Source organism: Thunnus maccoyii, chromosome 1 (assembly GCF_910596095.1).
Source record: "Thunnus maccoyii chromosome 1, fThuMac1.1, whole genome shotgun sequence".
Lineage (NCBI taxonomy): Eukaryota > Metazoa > Chordata > Actinopteri > Scombriformes > Scombridae > Thunnus > Thunnus maccoyii.
The window spans coordinates 29,957,021-29,975,195 of record NC_056533.1 but is presented as its reverse complement, the minus strand read 5'-3'; the positions used below and the strand labels follow the sequence as shown (position 1 = coordinate 29,975,195).

At 39.1% G+C, this 18,175-nt stretch overlaps 1 protein-coding gene across 4 annotated transcripts; it reads right to left on the bottom strand.

Annotated features, from left to right (window-relative positions):
• Positions 1 to 4,252: 4,252 nt before the first annotated feature.
• skor1a (SKI family transcriptional corepressor 1a) lies at positions 4,253 to 11,711 on the bottom strand. Of its 4 annotated transcripts, none has more exons than XM_042414245.1 (9): positions 11,565 to 11,711; positions 8,632 to 10,393; positions 7,887 to 7,977; positions 7,716 to 7,778; positions 7,490 to 7,552; positions 6,367 to 6,441; positions 6,071 to 6,145; positions 5,371 to 5,436; positions 4,253 to 5,133 (listed from the first exon to the last, which is right to left on the bottom strand). In XM_042414245.1, the coding sequence occupies exons 2-9, from the start codon at positions 10,381 to 10,383 to the stop codon at positions 5,036 to 5,038; spliced, it is 2,283 nt and encodes a 760-aa protein (XP_042270179.1). In that variant the 5' UTR covers positions 10,384 to 10,393; positions 11,565 to 11,711; the 3' UTR covers positions 4,253 to 5,035. The 4 variants fall into 4 exon arrangements, with proteins under 4 accessions (XP_042270179.1, XP_042270151.1, XP_042270161.1 ...); XM_042414217.1 differs by having other exon boundaries at positions 4,253 to 5,130; positions 11,565 to 11,633; XM_042414227.1 differs by lacking the exon at positions 5,371 to 5,436 and having other exon boundaries at positions 11,565 to 11,633.
• Positions 11,712 to 18,175: the final 6,464 nt, after the last annotated feature.

Below are 18,175 nucleotides of genomic sequence, written 5' to 3'. Positions count from 1 at the left end.
TACAACCAGAGATAAGAAAGTGATTGCTATTATGGTGAAATCTCTAACAGTAGACAAATATATGTTGTCTCATGGTTTATATGTTTTTATTGTCCAAACCTGAACAATAAAAGACATACATGATGTGTAGACATACATAAAAGCTGCTTATATTGAGTTGTTGTGTGCATGTGATATCAGGTCATAAGAAATGACCTGAATGACTAGAAATTATATATAATATATGAATTAATTAATGTTTTCATGTCATAGAAGTTAAAATGGTCCATCACAGACTTCAGGAAGTTCATGTTCCAAAGAAATGACAAACTATGTACTGTGAAAGAAGAAAGTAAAACATGATTTACGCAGAAACACAATAAAAAAGCCATACAAAACATTTGTCTTAATTACCAGGCGGTCCAGACACTGGAGTTTTTATAATTTCAGGAGCTTTTCTATTTCTACTAAATAACCTCTTAGATTATGATATAAAGAACATTTGGAAAGTCATTCCCAGAGTGGACAATCAACTGCTACAATTCTCATGTGAAATAGTGAAAATGTTACAGAAAGGTTTGGCTTTTAGTGGAATATCTCTACCATTAAGCCCATTATGGAACAACTCTTTGTTCACTGCGGGTGCATGGCAGCAGCACAACATAAGTCAGGTGGGGCAAGTGATCAGAAATGGAAATATGGTCCCTTTCAATGAGTTGAAAACACATTTTGGGCTGAAAGATTCAGAGTTTTTATATTATCTGCAAATATGATCTATATGAAGTCATAACTTTCTAAGGGATTAGACACAGGAAACAAGAAAGAGCTAGGTAGCAGGAGAAGTACAGTCTCAGTAATGTAGAGGTTACTGTGCTCTGCTACCTCTGACAGCAACTTCCCAACTAAATTATAATGGGAATGTGACATGAGTTTACCCTTGACTACAACACGATGGGATGCAGCCCTTAAAAACAGTACTAAAATATCAAATTGTGTCAGATACAAGATTTTGCACTTAAAGATGATACACAGGGCTTACATTACACCCCACACATTGAAGAAAATCAGTCATACATTATCATACATTATCTAAATTGTGTTGGCATGGTTGTGAAGTAGAGGGTTCACTGATGCGCTGTCCTCGTGTCAAGCAGTTTTGGTTGGATGTTACTGAAAACCTGTTGTGCTTTCTTAATATAGATATCAAACCTTGTCTGTCAGTGATAACACTGGCCCTCCTGTCAGCCAAGCGGATCATTTTAATGAATTGGAAACAACGAACTGGTTCAGTATGGAGAGCCGGTGTAATGACTTCACGGACTTGCTATCAATAGACCAGCCTGCTCTAACTCTCCAAGACGATGCTAGTCCTGATGGACTCGATGGTCCCTGGAACTTTATTAGATTTTATCTTGAGAAAGCTTAAATAGATTCTGTATTATTAATATCGGTTGTTATATTCTGTACCCCCGCTCACCCCTCCCTTTCATTTTTTTGGTCTTTTTGTCCTTTTTTTGTATTAATGTGATCACTGTCTTTTTTCCTATTAAAAATAATAATAAAAAAATATATATAAAGGGCAATTTAAAACAAAATGTATTTCATTTTCTGTGTCATTTAACTCACATCAATACCAACATAATCAACCATTACCAGATGTAATGGGAAGATACCAACACCTCAGCTGGACACACAGAGATTTTTTCCTCCTCCACAGGTTAAATTTCACGTAATTTTCAGTGCTAAAGTCTGTTTTGATCCAACCATATGTTCTAAGGTTGGATGTATTTAAATGTCAAGAACTATAAGAACAAAATCTTTAATGAAACCAATATTTACCTTTTCTTTCAAAACGTATGCTTCCTCACACCTTATTTTTACAAAAAGTGTCTGAATGTCCTACATGAGGATTTGTCTTACAGTCTACTATTTCACCATTACTGTACCTCTGTTCACTTTTACTCATTTATTTTGTCAATACATTTTTCCCCCTTGCATATGAAATAAACTTTCGTGTTCACACAGTAAAAAAAATGAATATATATCAATGTAAAGCTGTGGTAATGTGTAATTTGTGTGTATTCATTTGTTGTTAAATGTATATCTTTATCACCACTTTTCTCATATACATGCACCAGAGAGCATTGTGGGAACATAGGGCACATTTTCAAATGATCCCCTTAAGTCCTACTTTTAAATTTTAAAGTTGCATAATGATGAAAATTATCATGAAATAATTTATCAAACCAGTAGTCAGCAGCTCTCAGGCTCTAAAGATTCACTTTGTTTCAGAAAAGTCTGAAATCACCTTGTTAAGGAGACATTTCAGTAACACTTTCTACGACGCCCATGATGCATTATAAACATAATGTGTTATAATCTGCTTTTAGCACTGTATAGTTATAGTTATAAGCACTCATATAGATATATTCGTAATGCTTTATAACAATAATCATAACACATTATAAAGCATTTTATAATGACTTACAAGGTCAAGTATCATAAATACTTCATAATTGCTGGTCACTCACTGACATTTTTTGCAAGGATCATAGTGTATTATAATTCTCATAGTTGCAATATATTATAATCATTCTCATAATGCATTATAATCACTGTTATAATTCATTATAATGTGATTATAAGTTACTCTAACTGGTCATTGGATGCTTTACGTGTAGTTATGGTATTCTTGAGGTATAAGCAGATATGATACAAGCTGGTTATAAGTTACTATAAGTGCTCATTGTTTGCTTTAAGTAAAGTGAAGAAAATGTTAAATCTATGCAAGAACAACACAAAACATTGTAAAATTAACTTATTTGTTTAACAGGTCATAACAGACAACGAGTTGAATTGAATGTGACACAGGTTTTGATGATGGACAACTGAATTATGGACATTTACATTTCACTAATGTAATATTTCCCCAAATAACTCACTTTGAAGACTCAACTGACTCAAATTATAGATAAAAACTGAAACAATGTCCACTTTATCTGTAGCTGTATATTTAACCTTTATGTAAACATTTGATCAACAAAAGTGACTCCTTATAAAAAAACTTGGTAAGTGATAAGTGATTATAATGCATTATAAAATGATTATAATGTGATTTATAATACACCATGATCCTTGCAAAACATGTCAGTGAGTGAGCAGCAATTATGACGTGTTTGACCTTATAAATTATTATAAAATGCTTTATAATGTGTTATAATTATTGTTATAAAGCATTATTAATATTTATGAGAGCTCATAACTATAATTATACAGTGCTGTAAGCAGATTATAACACATTATAAGCATGTTTATGATGTATTATAGACATGGTCGTCATAGAAAAGTGTTCCTGACGTTTCTCTCTACTTGTCACCACATATCAGCATTAATCAGTTCTTTCCTGATGCTTAACAGCTAAATAAAAATACAGCAGTTGATCATTCATTCCCACACTGGCTCACTTCTGTTCAGCTCTGCGGGCCTTGTTAGTATTCAAAGAGAGCAGGCTTTTGCCAAGGAGGGCAATTACGTTCACAGAAAATTAACATTCATTGTGTGTCAGTGACATTATGCGAGTATCTGTCTCAGTATGAAGCATCCAGGGACCGAGAGCCGTGTAATCAATATCTATTAGTCCTCCCATCAGAAGAATTAGATTTCACTATTGGATCAGCCTGCTCCCCTGACTCCACGTCAAACATTATAAGTTGACTGAACATGTCATGCGCTGATGTGGCTGCCTAATGAAAGAGATCATGTTGAACTCAAATACAATAAGAGGAAATATGATCCATCTCCTGAGGAGGTTTTTCTGAGCGGAGACCAGTAGGTGTCAGGCTCGCACCAGGAACAGAGAGGAGAAAGTGGTTTTCACATTTTTATTAATATTGACATGGGTACATACATAAATTGAAAAATGATGGGTAGATTGTGTCATAAACCAGGATTAGCTACTTTTTGGATCAGCTCTGTGTGTGTGTGTGTTTTTCTTTTTAATTACAAACCAAATTTAACTTTAAATAACAGAAAATGAAATGTGTGAATGGCAGTTTACACATATTTTATACCAAAAAAAAAAGAGCTTCAGATGACAAGAAAAAGTTTTGGTTTTTGTTTGTCGGTGACTTGATTTACAGAAGCATGTGATGATAGACAGAAAACCCAGAGACAGAGAAGATTATGGGATCAGATTTGTGTTAAAAGTTGAACACAAAGAGCTTCAGTCTAAACTGTACATGAAATCTATAAATGGCTCTTTTTTTTTTTTTTAAATTACCTCAAAGTTTTTATGACACATGACTTGGTGAAAGAAAGTCTTTTTTTTCCTTTTGTTTTTTTTTGAATGATTTCAAGGGCTGTTGAAGTAAGTGCTCATAATAATGTGCTCTATTTTAAAACATAATGATCCCTCTAAGAATTTGGTATCGGGAGGAATGGTCAAATTCAGAAATGTTGCCCATTTAAAGTGCTTAACAACATATACAGTGTTACAAAGAATCTAAACAATAAATTAAACTAAAGACAGATAAATAACAAATATATGTAAAAACTCAAGATATTCAAACAAGCAACAAAAGCTGAATAATGAGATACATTTGAACTTAATGTCACAATTATACAAGCCATTGCACATCGTCACGTGATATATATATATATGTATATATATATATATATATATGTATGTATATGGTGTTTTTTTTTCCTTTTCAGGATAGCTAAAGAGCAGACGGCTTTGATTCAGAGAGACTCCTCTGGTTGAGCTTTGCAGCTTCAGATCAACATCCTTTGATTCACAATGTCACGTTTTAAGTAAATCTTGATCTCTTTAACACAAGAGTTCAGTTTGTTGGGGGGGAGACGTCGCTGCCAAACATCTCCTCCGAGTCTCCACGTATTCACTCAAGTGCTGAAATCAATATCTATACAGTAGGGTGGTAATCCTTGGGTTACAGGTGTGAAGTGAACACACGGGAGCTCTTGTGTGTGTTTGTGTGTGTGTGTGTGTTTGAGTGTGTGTGTGTGTGTGTGTGTGTGTTTTTGGCTGTGCTGGGCACTAGGGAGGCAGCAGCGGGGGCTTGAAGGTGCAGGCTCCGGTACACTGGCGAGGGGTCAACATCTTGCAGGAGAAATGATGAAGGGCGTCATGAGCTTCTGGGGAGGAACAGGTCCAACAGTGAGAACATGCAGACCAACACTCGCACCAATTTATTGCTGAATTTAGGTGTAAGTTGCTTATTTTCCCCCAAATATTGACTATTGATCGGTATCTTAGTCACTTTGTCTACATATCGATCACACTGATGTTGAATTTTAAAAAGTAGCACTTGCATATTTATGTTTGTAGGCAACAAAATGACATTTATTCCTATTTGGACCAGATAAAATTACCTTTTAGCTTCTGCTGTATTGCATAACGAGCCTTTCTCTCTTGGTCCAACTCGCTGCACAAAGTGTCTATCAAAAATAAAGTGAATAAAAAATAAAAAATAGTCAAAAAAAGGAAAAGAAAATGTAAGCATCTGAAGTGGAGGACTGTACTGTATGCCATTCGCCCCTATGGTATTTAGAGTGACCCCTCTGTGTACTTGAACCCTGTATTTAAACTACTGTAACATTAAACCAATCCTTTAACGGGTGGCATTAGTTGCTGTCTACTGCATGTAACCGATACAGCGCGACATAATGGGCTGTCTATTCAGTTTTCCAGAGCATGATTTAGGAGAAAATAACCTTTGCAAACAAAACAATGTGGTCTCAGTTTCACCTTTTGATATCTAATAATTTACTCAACTGCAGATGAAAAAAAAATATGGCTGGAGTTTACAGGAACAAGGCTGGACACAAATTACCAATATTTCAATATGCAAGTGTCACTTTTCCTTTTTGTTTAGTTTATAGAGAGACTGGTTGGTTCGGATTGATTGATACGGCCTATAAATGTTGTTTTTTTGGCTAAATTTTTTCCCATAAACTTAAAGAGCATTGATCTACATCCGCTTTACAGTCATAATCTATGTAGGCACAAAGTAGAGAGAGAGAGAGAGAGAGAGAGAGAGAGAGAGAGAGAGAGAGAGAGAGAGAGACCAACCTCTAACAATCTGCAGCTGCTGGACCATTTCCTCTCTGTAGGACAGCTCACGCTTCATTTGATCCTGAAAATTATCTGAAGAGTACCGAAGGCCACATCAGATGGAAACTCTCTGACATTGTGGAGAATAAACTTAAAGACACATTCCTGGATTTAAAGGACAAATCCCCCCCCATCCCTCCCATCCTACCCAAAAAACAAGCTCTCCTAAAACAGCCGGGCTACAAACGCAGGGTTTTAACATCCAAACATTACAACAACCAGATCAAAATACCTTCTTTTTTTTAAAATTCTACCTTTTAAATGCTGAAATTCTCTCTCCAACTTTTTCCTCAGCTCCACTTGCTCCACAAGCTGCTTCTGCAACTCCTCTGCAAAGCCAAAAAGCCAAAAAAAAAAAGTTCAATTATTTTTAATCTGCTGCAAGCAAATGTCATTATTCACCCTAAAACATGCCCCATCTGATGCCTACAGTTCCTCTGAATAACAAACAGATAGAAAAAAAAATTAGAAATAACTTGAAATTAATCAAATTTATTCTTCAAAAATAGTAAAAAGGCATGTTTTCCTTCCTTAAAAACCCACTTTCATCTAACTCACATCAGTTAAACTCCACTTACTATGATATATTTTGAATATCTGCACATAAAGATTTATGTCAGCCCAGTAAACCGACTTCAGGTGCGTTTACATCCTTGATAACAACCATTTCACTGCTTTCCTTTCGCTCGCTGCCAGAGTAATTGCCATGCATTGCCTGGAGCTTGAGACGATAATAATGGAGTCCCAGGGTTTTTCCAAGCGTTGTAAAATAATTAGCTGCCGTGCCTCGAGGTTATGGCTCTGTTCGTTAAAATATTAATAGCCTCTAAACGATTTCCTCTTACAATAATAAGTCAAAACTCCCACATCTTGTGATTAAGTGGTTAACAACGATGGAAACACTTTAGGCCCACAAAATGTAAATTCACATTTGAATTCTGGCATGTCATCTTTAGCAGGCCGTAGGCGTGTAGCTGCATTTAAATTGCAGCAGAAATTAACGTTTAATATTAATATTATACACACATTTTTTTCTCATTTTTTAATAATTGAACAACCTGCACAAAGCATCGAGTTAAATTTAGGTTTATATGTTCAGAAATTCAACCTAATTAGCAATTAATAATATGTGTTTTTCGATTAAATTTAATTCAATGTTTACATTTTTAAATAATACATAAATATCCCTCTTAATTAATATTGGTGACCAGGCCCTGTCAGCCGTTTAGCTGCTGTATAAATACATTCTCTTGGCTGGCAGTAAATGCACCTAAATGATGATTAAAACAGACATAATTGCAAATGATAATTAATATCGCCGGCTACATTTTCGCCTCTCCTTTTGTCTCCTTTTGAACCCTGAAGATTGCCTCTTACCTTTAGCCATGTTCTCCAGATCTCTTTCATGCACGCTGATGTCGATGCGTAAAGCTCCATCGGCTGCGCAAAAAACATGAAAACACAAGACTTATCCCACAAATACAGCAGGTTATACATATTATATTGTGAAAGGAGTCGGAGGGAACACAGGAAAAGCACCTTACACTAATGGAATTAGCGGATTTGGAATTTTTAGACAATAAAATATAAAACAGAATAAAACCTTGTCTGTCCTTTTGCTCCTGATAGTTGCGTTGGATCTGTTGTTCAGACACGTGATGCAAACCTAAACATAAACAAACAACAACAATAAAAATCAGTAGAAAAGGAGAGGAGAGAAAAAAATAACCCCAATTTGCATAAAAACTATACCATAAATGGCACAAATAATTACCGTTTGATCTGCGGGGGCTGCTCGATTGTTTCGACCCAAACGACGAGGGCTCGTTGAGGAGCACGTGGCCGTCCTTTTCATGAGCGTACACCTGTAAGATGAAGCAGACAATCGCGTTTAATAACACACAGCAATTATATATCATTTCCTACAGTTCTTCACCTAATTGAGGCCTTAATTCTTTAAAGACGAGACGCCCTGCAATTTGTAATCGACCCCCTCACCCCCAAAAAGAAGTACGAAACCATGGAGAAGGATTTTTAGGTGTTTAGGGTTTAACAAACAAACAAAACACTGATGTGGAAAAAATATCTTCAAGGGCATTTGACAGGAATAAATCAAATCAAAGATAAATTGGGGTTATTAAACTCTAATTAGCCTGGTTGAAAACTGCAGAAGACGTGATACTTTATGATACATTATACGAATTAAGGTGACTTCTTTTTTTGGGGGGGTGGGAGGGGGGGTTGATGCCTTGCTAAACGGCACTTCGGCAGGGCAGTTGAAGGACAGTTTCTCCAAACACTAGGCTGCCATATTAATCCCACTTTCTTATTCATATTAAGAAGATAAGTCGATTCAAAATCTGCAGTTTTTTAAAAAAACCAGGCCAGTTGATGTTGATTATATTTTTATCGGCCTCCTCTCGTCGTTTTTAAACTCTTTTAATAGGTTTTTCTCTACTACTGCGACAATTCAACTCCCCCCACGGGGATCATTAAAGTTTCATTTAATCCAATCTTACTTCATGAAGAGGAGAGCCATTACGCATCTGTCTGTCCTCATCTGATGACCCAGTGTGCACGGAGTCCTCCGCTGATGCTGATGCTGCTCCGGGGCTGGAGGCTGGCTGCTCCTGGCTCTCCTCAGCACCCGAGGAGACCCGGTCCGGCATGGGGGAGTCATGCTGGTCCCCTCCTGGAGAGATCCGGATCAGCTCCTCGTCCTCCTGTCCCCGGTTGGACTCCACGTCCACGTCCGGATCGTCGTCGTCCACCACACTGTCTCTGTCTGGTGATACCGATCTGTAACTGGAGCTCTCGCTGACAAAATCCGGGGACAGGTAGCCGGGGCGCACTCCGTAGCTGTCCCGGTTGCCGTAGAGTTTGGCGATGGTCTCTGCGTCTTTGACGACGGGTCTGAAGGCCGAGATGTAGCTGATTTTCCTCTGGGGGGTCTCGTCGCCGGACTTGTCCTCGTCGTTCCTGTTGGTGGAGGACTGGGAGCTGGGGCAGCGCTCTCCTGCGTCCTGCTGGTGGTGTTGGTGATGGTTGTTGTCTTTGGGTGTGTTTGCGCCCCGGTCGCTTTGGTCCGATAAGTCGAGCTCGCCCTGCCGGACGCCTGGCAGCTCTGGGGGTTTGGGCGGAGAGCCCGGATAGGGCGGCAAGGGGAGGCCGCCAGCTGTAGGCCAAAACACAGGGAAAGCAGGGTAGAGGGTGTCTTTTGCACCAGGCCAAAACACACCAGGGACGTTGGTTTTGTTCGCATCAGGCACACCGTCATTCTTTTTCTGACACAGCCCATAGCCGGGGAAGCCATAGGGGTGGTGGGGGAACAGGGGCGGAGGGATTTTCTGAAGCATGCCAAAGCTCTTGCTGGGCACCGGGATGACCGGGTAGCTCCGTGCGCTGCTCGCCAAACTCAGGTTATTATTCCCCTGATCCTCGTCGCGCCGTAAAGTTTTGTGGGGGATCTCAGGGGAACTGGTTTGGACAAGGCTGGAGGAGGCCTGCGATTTCATAGACGAGGACATTCCCGACCCACTCATAGGAAGTGTCCTCTTTCTACTCCCACCGTTGAACATGGCCTTAACATCCTCCCACGCGTGGTTTATGTCCTCAGATGGTTTTTTTTCCGTCAGTTTCAGGTGGCGCCTCCACGAATTGAAGTTGGCCGCGTCCGGCTGCAAATACTTGGACTCTGGGGTGCGATGAGAGTGGAAAATGAATTTATTTGGGGAGAAATACATGTTGCAAAAGGTGCATTTGATGCACTTTGCTCTGGAGCTGTTGTATCTGGCGGGTATGAAGCTGCCCCTGCTGCCCCAGGCGCAATCATGAGACACGTCAAATGCGAAATTTTCTGGTAGCTTTGGGGGGCTATGCGCTCCCAGAAAGGACTTGCAGAGCCGCTCGGCCTCCCGTTTGGTGATCATGCCGCAGCGCCTGGAGGAGATTGGCATGGCACCGGCGCGCCGCAGGAGTTCCAGCTGGACAGGGGTACACTGCACACAGGTGATGCCCAAAGCGACCCGGCGGTTGTGTATCTCGTTGTAGCTGTAGCTTTTCAGCAGGGTGTTGGAAATCTGCGCCAGGCAGAGTCTCTCCTTACCGTCTATGACCAGACAAACGATGGGCACCCCGTACAAGGAGGTCTCACTCACTTGGTTTGGTTTGAGGGAGCTGGGGCTGGTGAAGCTCTGTGCGTCCTGCTTTAAACTGGGGGAAGAGCTGGCGTCTCGTCCCGCGTCTCGAAGCTGTCCGGGCATCGACTCCATCCCTGGAAGCCTGTCAATCAAAGAGAAAACTGGAGTGAACCGGAGGCCTGTTTGACAGCAGGCAAAAGCACAATGTTGGCAATGCAACATATTCAATCATTTAGCTTGAGAGCAGAAAAAATGCTACTAAAATACATCATGTTTAAGTAACAGAAAATAAAAATATAATATGTCACATAAACATTAAATGGAAGTGTTTGTATCCACATGAATATATGGTTATTAATAATTATTATCAATAATAATTAACAACATGTAATAATAATAATAATAATAATAATAATAATAATAATAATAATAATAATAATAATAATACATTGTTGTAGTAGTTATATTATTATTGCTGGTAGCAGCAGCAGCAGTATTTTAAAGTGTATATTAATGCAATATTGTTTTGAAAATTATTATGATTATTATGATTATAATTATTGATATTACGCTACTACTAATAGTAAGTATTTGAAAAAGGTGACTAAATATTAGGCTACTAACGTCAGTCTTTTGCAGAGGGTTTTAAATTAAAAAGTGAAATCAATGAAAAGTCTGATTAATTATTTCTCGTATCGCTCCATTCCTCCTTTTATTCGGCCTCCTCTCTCAGGTTATCCGGGTTCCTGTGTGCGCGGAGGTGGATCCGCTGCTCCTCTTATCTTCAAATCGGCTCAGCACTTATGGGGCAACTACTTAGGAGTCACATAAGATCTTTATACGCGGATAAGGACAGAAGGAAAATACAGCCTGAGCTGCGCCAATGCGCTTAGCAGAGAGGAAAAGAACAACTATAAGCTGCTTTCCTGGTAATTACACAGATCCAAGCGTGCGTCTTCGCATTGTTAATAAAAGACTAGCCCTATATATAATTAAAGCTTCTGCGTAGATTAGCCGCTGCCAGTTGCTCGAAATTAGGTTGAAGGAGGCCTATCTCACGTTCACCTGCGCATACTTACTTTTTACATCCCGTCATTGCATCACGCAGGCCTCTACCCGCAGCTGCTTTAATGATTTTAATAAAACAACCGATATGGATTATAACTATTTTAAAGCGTCTGGTGAATAAACATTTCGCAGGTATATGATAACATTTTGCATGCAAAATAAAAATTAAAAATTAAAAAAAGAAAAGAGCAACTGCAAATTCCTAATAATTTCTGGCTGAATTATGAATAATAGAAACTACATACCTTTCTCTTCTAAAAAAAAAAAAAGACGACACACTCCAGTAGGGTTCAGGGTGGAAATATAATAAATAATATGAATATAAACAGATGGAGATGCAGGGCCGGTGAGTCCAGAGAAGCTTCGATGCCAAAAGACAAGACGAGTCAGAGTAGAAACTATGAGCCTGAGTCTTTATTTCGGTTTATTTCAGCGCAGGCAGCAGCAGACAGGACACCTCCATCCTGTTGGATCCCGGGGAGGTGAATGGCGTGAAGGCGTGTAGACAGGAAGCACATGGCACCTCTCTCTCTCTCTCTCTCTCTCTCTCTCTCTCTCTCTCTCTCTTCACCCCCACCCCTCCCTCTCTCTCCCTCTCTCTCTCTCTCATGTCAGACTGGTGTGTAAAAGCTCTCTCTCTCTCTCTCTCTCTCTCTTTTAGACGTTTTGATAATTCACAATTTTGCAGCACTGACGCACAGACATGATCGGAAACAGAGAAACATCACGTCCAATTAGGCCCCTGCTGACCTCAAATGGACACCCGTTTTGGCCCTATAGGTCCCCCCCTTGTACGAATAAGTCTGTTTTTAGTCATAATTAAGAGCAGAGTGACATGGCATAGCTGTGGAAATATTTGGGAGATGGCATCAAAATAGAGCGACATTACAACTGTGATATCAACGACCCCGTCAGACCCCTTAAGGACCCTCTAGGGGGCCCTCGGACCCCACATTGGGAACCACTACTGGCCTAACTGATCGTGTGTGTTTGTGTGTGTGTGTGTATTAAGCATCAGTTATAATAATCACTCACATCCTGTATTTCCGCAGCAGGAGCGGACTGACGAATAGAAGCAGAGCGAGTGGCACTTTGGAGGGCAGCAAGAATGACAAAAGGCCCGGGCTCATTTATCAAGTTACACGGCCATCTGTTAGGCTTCCACACCGGCCACGCAAATCAATTTGAGGCCTCAGCGATAAAAGAAAAGTAAGAAAGGAAGGGAGAGGAAAAAAAGAAAAGACAAAATATGGAGAGAAAAAAAAATGACATGAATTTGGAGGCGTTTTAAAATGTTTCACGCTGTTTGCGATGAAAATGGAGTGAATCTGGGATGTGTTCCAGTCAAGCAGATTAGCTGCCGTAGAGACTTTAATTTATTATTAATAACCGGATCGATGGCTCATTGCTTAACCAAGCTAATGCCCCGTCTGTCTGGTGCAGATACAGGTGTCGATACCTGCAGTAGGTGGACAGACAGACAGACAGACAGACAGAGGAATGAGGATGTGGAGGAATGAATGGAGGCTGGCAGCAGCAAAGTCTCTTCTCTGACATTTTACATAAATACATAAATGGAAAAAAAGATGAAGAACAGTCAGGCCTCCCTGTGCTGGGGGTCCCTACACTCAAGCTCACTTGACTCCATCTTGGTTGTATTTTGGCTGAATTGATGTTACAAGTTACAGAGACCTAAATAAAAGTTATTTATCAGCCATGATTCTCATCTTCTCTGGCTTCACCACCATCTGACTGAGTGCTGTCTACATCAGTGGTTCCCAAAGTGGGGTCTGGTGACCCCCAGGGATTCTTGAGGGGTTCCAGGGGGTCCCCAGCAAAAAGGGGAATAATTTATTTTCACTATCATTTCAGCCGAAAGTAACACAATGACAGAATGACTGTATGACTATTTTGGTCATGGGTTTCATACACTCTCCGTATTAAAACATCTAGAAGCAAAAACCTTTTCAGATGAAGGGTTCTTGGTTTAATTTGTGTCAGTTCAGGGGTCCTTGACGTGAAAAAGTTTGAGAACCACTGGTCTAGACCGTGGCCAACATTAGCTTCTTGCAGATATCAGTATCAGTTGTCGTTATCTGACACTTTTAGATAAGATTCAACTTTATTGTCATTGAACAACTACAAGCATTTAACAACTGAATGCAGTTGGCATCTTACCACAAATGCAAATTAGACATGAAGTTCAGTATGACAGTAAAGGAGAAGTGTGCAGATTGAGGTAGAAATGAACCATGTGAGTGTTAGTGTACAAATATAAATATATATACAGGTTATAAATTAACCGTATGAATAGCTAATGTGTAATATATATAAATATACAGTCCTAATCAAAAGTTTGGACACACTCTCATTCAAATAAATGGGAAGGTGTGTCCAAATTTTACTGTACTGTATAAAGGTTTTATTAGATTTTTATCCAGTATCTGTTGAGTGTCGTCCATCCTTCGGCTTTCACACCACAATCTGTCAACATGATCCACATTTTTGCATGTTTGTCGCCCTTTGTGACACCACTAACCTGCAGTGGTGGACTCAGGTTGTCTGAGGGGCCGGGGCGAAAAAATATAAAGGGCACCAAAAACATTCAATGGGCCCCATCAGCAGAGAACAGTGATGTATGTTTGGTAAAAAGGCTAAATCCTGAATTAAAATTAACATTTTATAGAGTGATTTACTTTTAAACAAACATTTATTTAGCAAACATCTCTGTAATGAAATACAGGGAATATGTAACAATTTAAATGTTTTCTCAAACATATCTGTGATAAAAACATGGAACTATTCACATTTTGAGAATTAGCTGTTTTGAGCAGTCTTGTCAGCGAAGCGAGAAGCAAGATTGGTGAAATCAAGAATTCTTTTGGCCATGAGTTTGTAAATGTTAATGACCTCATTATGGTCAACTGGGACGTCCCTCTCAATGGACAACAGCAGAAGATCTGAAAGTCTCTGTTTCTGAGCTGGGTCTTGAGCAGCTTCAGTTTGGGGTAACTCAACGCTAATGTCCCTCTCTACAAGTACAAATTAATCCAAGATAAAAGGTTGTAAACACATTTTGAGTAAAGAATACTCTAATGATTTAGTTTAAACTTTTACTATACATGGTTAATTTCCAGTTTGTACCAATTATTTAGTATAGAGATAACTACGTAGGCTACATATCTGGCTAGCTAGCTGCTATCCACCTAGCATGTGTTTAGCATGCTATACAGCTTTAGACAGGCCTTAACATAAAACCAACTTAGGAAATGCAGTCTACATACATTAGTAATGCATCCTTAATAAAATTTAATCAATACACTTGTTTTAATTGCAAAAATCCTTGCCATGCGATCAACTTCACAAATTGTCGTAGTATCAAGGTTACAGCTTAGATTGCACTGACTGAGCAAACTAGTGAGTATTTCTGTACCAAAACCAACTGAATGGAATAATATCAGCTACAACAACTACATGTTTTTAAGGCTGCTTTATTTTCATAATGATCATCCCACATCAAGGATGCATTAATTTATACCATAACAGCCAGTTTACTCCATCGTTTGCTCTTTAGGAAACTTACTTTACTTTAGTATCTCATATTCTTCAAAGGAAGGGCACCTCACCATGTTTTTCTCCCATACAGTGCACCCTATAGACCCTCTAGGGCACCCATACAGAACCTACAGCTCACCCCATTACTATTGCCTCATAGGACACTGCATTACATCCTCTTCATTTAAAGGGCACATTATGTTTTCTTGTTTTTGGGGGGTACTTTACAGGGCACTATCACATTTTCTTCCACTGAGAGGGCACCATGAGGACACTTCGCTCCAGATTGTCACATATAGAGGCCCTCTATAGGGCACTTCATCCTGATTTATCCATAACTAAGACCGTCATTTCAGGACTTTGGTATGTTTTCTCCTTTGTGGGGGCACCTTAGAGGGCACTTTTGCTGTATTTCTTTGTCCTTGCGGCCCCCCTGAGTCAGTGATATCCTGTACGAAAGGTGCTATACAAATAAAGTTTGATTGATTGATTGATGAGCAGTTTACTGTATAAAACCAACATTTTTTTGACAGGAGTGGATGGTTATTGTTTAAAACGTGGCTGTCAAAGTTTCATCAGCCATCAAAGTCACAAAATCAAACATCTTCACTCAAATACTCATCAGCAAAGGAGTCAAATCACAAACTTGAGACAAATACACATCCAATAATGCCTGATAAAGGTCTGTTGTTTTTTCAGTGAACACACAGCATGCAGGAGTTACACTACACTACTTCGTTTTATATGACCCCATCCTCCTAAACACCTGCCCACCAGATGCATTAGACAGTACTGACGCCACATCCATTGTCCACTTTAAGGATAAATTTGGTGATATTCTACATTTTTCTTGTCAACAAATTGATCTAAAGCCTAATAAAGCTTATTCCTCTGTGTAGAGCTCCATTGTTTCCAAAAGCGATTTAAAACACACCAACTGTTACACTGGGTGATATTTTCCTTCATTACAAAGAACAAAGGCACCGTAGTTTATGTAACTGAATCCCACATACAGTCTTGGTACCATAAAGCACCAAATGTGTATTAATCCGCCACTGAAAATAGTCCCAAATAAATGCATTATTCTATCCTGTTTGAATGACATTTGCTAAAAATGACAGTGCCCAGTTGTTTGATGAAATCACTGAGCCCTTTTTAAAAATGAAACAATATATATGTGACTTGTTTTTTTTTTTTTTTTTAAAGATTTACATCTACTGTAGGAACTATTTGATTTGGGGCTGAGAGCGACTGGAAGGGCAGGAAAGTCAGAAAGTAACGAAAGATGGACTGATGTGCTGCTGGTGTTTTCATGTGATTTGTTGAAAATTGTTTGAAGAATATAGAATAACACAAGCATCATCCTTTAAAGAGGAAATAATTGGGTGGTAACATTAAAGGATAGCTTCACAAATTTTCAAGTCTGTCTTAAAACAATAATTAGGTTTGCAAATGAACACTGACACACGTTTTTCTTGCTGTGTTCCTCCTGTTCGTACTGGCCTTTCAATGTAAGTGATGGTGGACAAAACCCACAGTCCTCCTTCTGTGCAAAAATGCATTTAGAAAGTTTATTTGAAGCTAAAGTGAAACTGCAGCCGTCCCAATTAGTCAAATCAATATCTTTCAAAATACTTTCAATAGTCTTTTTGGTGCTAAAGTCCCTCTTTTTATTACCTTCTCCTGCACCTAAACAGGAAAACGCTGTCTGTAGAGACATGAAGAGAGAACTTTTTACTAAAAGAAACAACTGATTTGACTAACTCAGACTGCTGAAGCTTCATATTATCTGCAGATAAACTTTTAAATACATTTTTGCACAAAACGAGGACTCCATCACTTACATTGTGAGCACATTTGGACACTTTCTAATGGTCAGTATGAACAACAGGAATGATTACAACAAAGAAAACCCATTTCAATGTACATTTGGGCACCTGACTGTTGTTTTAAGACAGACTTGAACACATCCTTTAAATGTATTTGTGTGGTTGTAGGGGGGGGGGGGGGGGGGGGGGTTTGGGCAGGAGTGAGCAAAATTTCACCACGGACCCCAAAAAGTCTCACACCGGCCCTGCCTTCAAACTGATAGACAGCTGCATATTTTACATGAATCTGTAGAAAGACATATGGGGTTGTGATGTTCATGGCACCATAATTAAATAAAAATATATTTTGAGAAGAGTCAAAGAGGAGAGCCAAGAGAAACTAATGGTTAAGTGTTTATTTTGGACAGTTTGTCACCAATAAAGTGACTCAGCTGCAGATAAACTAACCAGGAAACACTTGTTTACACTCTGATGTATGAAGTGTGTATAGAGTGTGTGTATGAAGCATCATCAGCCTGTGTGCAGCCTGAGCTCGCCAGTTTTACCTCCCTGCAATATTGATGCTGAACCTGATCCTAAGCGCATCCTCTCCTCTTTCACCATCAAGAGGCTTCCCCTGCAGCCCCCGCCAATAATTACAATTTTATACTGTAATTATTCCTCTCTTTTTAATTATTTAGACCGCCGACCTGAATGCAGCCATTGTCGCTGCTTATTCCGTGAGAAACGTGAGCTGACGTGGCGGGATCAGCAGCGAGGAGTTTTTAATTAGACATTTCAGCGGTAATTTTAGGCGAGCTCTTTATTATTACTGTTGGATACAAATTACCCGGGCCTCATTGATATGCGCTCAATTGTTGAAACAAACCTTTAGCCTGAAATATTAATGCGCTTCAGGTTTAAGTCATTAGGAGTCCCAAGTCAGCAGGTGAACTGATGGATTATTTAACGCGGCGGTTGTTTGTGAGAATAACTTTTAATACGATATTTATATGATTTCCAATTTACAAAGTGAAGATTTGCTCTTTCTGACGCAGAGAATGAAGACTGACAGTACATCCATATACATGTGAAGAGACAGGATTCTTTATTTTTCTTAAAAGATGCTTTTTGGCACTTACATAACTAAATAAATTGAATTTATAAACCATATTGGGAAGGATTTATGTCCCCAATTATACCTTCCATCTTTGCTGTGGTCTACTTCTTTTATCTTTCCCTTTTTTCTGTTTATTTCCTTTAATTTATCTTTTTTTATCCTTTCTTAATCTCATCTGAAAGCATGACAATCCCCCTTAATCTCCAGTTTATCACAGTGAAACTAAACTTTACTCTTTTCACCATCTGAGTACTTTTATTGGGATACATGAGCACATTTCATTTGTTTAAACATTTGACCGAATGACTTGTAATGGGTTGTTTTTCTATATCTCAGTGCATTTACTGCACTGAAACACTGTTTCCCTTTTTAT

Excerpts from the sequence above, each read along its gene's own strand:
- skor1a (XM_042414245.1), bottom strand. The coding sequence starts at position 10,383 with ATGGAGTCGATGCCCGGACAGCTTCGAGACGCGGGACGAGACGCCAGC. Across the intron at positions 7,978-8,631 it reads ATGGCTCTCCTCTTCATGAA|GTGTACGCTCATGAAAAGGA; the intron begins GTAAGATTGGAT and ends TTCATCTTACAG. Across the intron at positions 6,442-7,489 it reads TCTGGAGAACATGGCTAAAG|AGGAGTTGCAGAAGCAGCTT; the intron begins GTAAGAGGCAAT and ends TTGGCTTTGCAG.